This window comes from Choloepus didactylus, chromosome 15 (genome assembly GCF_015220235.1).
Source record: "Choloepus didactylus isolate mChoDid1 chromosome 15, mChoDid1.pri, whole genome shotgun sequence".
Lineage (NCBI taxonomy): Eukaryota > Metazoa > Chordata > Mammalia > Pilosa > Megalonychidae > Choloepus > Choloepus didactylus.
In genome coordinates this window covers 59,285,782-59,287,104 of record NC_051321.1, presented here as the reverse complement: position 1 = coordinate 59,287,104, position 1,323 = coordinate 59,285,782, and the positions used below count along the sequence as shown (strand labels likewise).

At 49.6% G+C, this 1,323-nt stretch overlaps 1 protein-coding gene across 1 annotated transcript; it reads left to right on the top strand.

The window, feature by feature from the left end:
* Nucleotides 1-362: 362 nt before the first annotated feature.
* Nucleotides 363-1,058, top strand: LOC119510059 (CXXC motif containing zinc binding protein). Its single transcript, XM_037804097.1, has one exon. It carries the CDS (start codon nt 389-391, stop codon nt 869-871), a length of 483 nt encoding a protein of 160 aa, XP_037660025.1. The 5' UTR covers nt 363-388; the 3' UTR covers nt 872-1,058.
* The last annotated feature ends 265 nt before the right edge of the window (nt 1,059-1,323 follow it).

The window sequence follows — 1,323 nt, the reverse complement described above, 5'->3', positions numbered from 1 at the left end:
TGCCTTGATTTCTGGAACATTCTTTTTGGAATGTTCAGCCTCCATGTAAGAAGCCTGACGACCCTGAAACTGCCATACTGGAAAGGCCTGGTGTAGACACCCTGGTCGATATGTCTAGACTAACCATCCCGCCCTGCCGGGGAGGCCACATGTGAGTGGAGCTGACTTGGATCCTCAGACCAGCCCATTTTCCAGCTGAACAACATCAAGCAAACAGGAAAAATCTCCCAGGTGAACTCTGCCTGAAATCCTGCTCCACAAAATCATGAGATGCTGTTTTAACCTCCAAATTTTATACCTTGTAAATTATGTACTCATTGAAAAGAATGTTCCATTATTAAAACTCAAACTGAGGGCCGCAGCTAGCGCCGGACTGAAGCAAGCCACTATGGGGAAAATCGCGCTGCAGCTCAAAGCTGTGCTGGAGAACGTCACCAGCCTCCGGCCTGTGGGCGAGGACTTCCGGTGGTACCTGAAGATGAAATGCGGCAATTGCGGAGAGATTTCAGAGAAGTGGCAATACATCCGGCTGATGGACAGTGTGGCACTGAAGGGAGGCCGTGGCAGTGCCTCCATGATCCAGAAGTGCAAGCTGTGCGCACGGGAAAATTCCATCGAGATTTTGAGCAGCACCATCAAATCTTACAATGCTGAAGACAGTGAGAATTTCAAGACGATAGTAGAGTTTGAGTGCCGGGGCCTTGAGCCAGTTGATTTCCAGCCCCAGGCCGGGTTTGCTGCTGAGGGTGTGGAGTCAGGGACAGTCTTCAGTGACATTAATCTGCAGGAGAAGGACTGGACTGACTATGATGAAAAGGCTCAGGAGTCTGTGGGAATCTATGAAGTCACACACCAGTTTGTGAAGTGCTGAGTCCTCTTCTTGTACACTTGGTTTTAAGAACTGAAAACAAACAAAGTGCCCCAAATAACAAGAATCCACTGAAGGCCGGTCCCGTTGTTGCTTTTCTCCTGGCAGCTGTCTCAAGCCCTCATAGTCTTGCATGCTAGGCTCTGTCACAGCTTCCAAAACCCCGCCAATAAAGCCCCTGTTCGTGCTGCGCTGGTGCATGAAGGTAGAGTTCAGCAGCAACCACTCCCTCCATAAATAAGAATTCACATGAGAAATCTGATTGCTTCCTGACACCTTCCCACAGTTAAAAAATCCTGCACCTGATCCATTTTCCAAAATATGCAATACCACTTGTCAGGGCTTTGCAGCTTCGGGAGAGTAGCAGGTCAACCTGGAGGGCCCAGAGGTATTGAGGGCAATGGCACAGAGGGCAGCTGAGCCAGGACTCTGCATTCACCAGCTTGGCTTTTAGG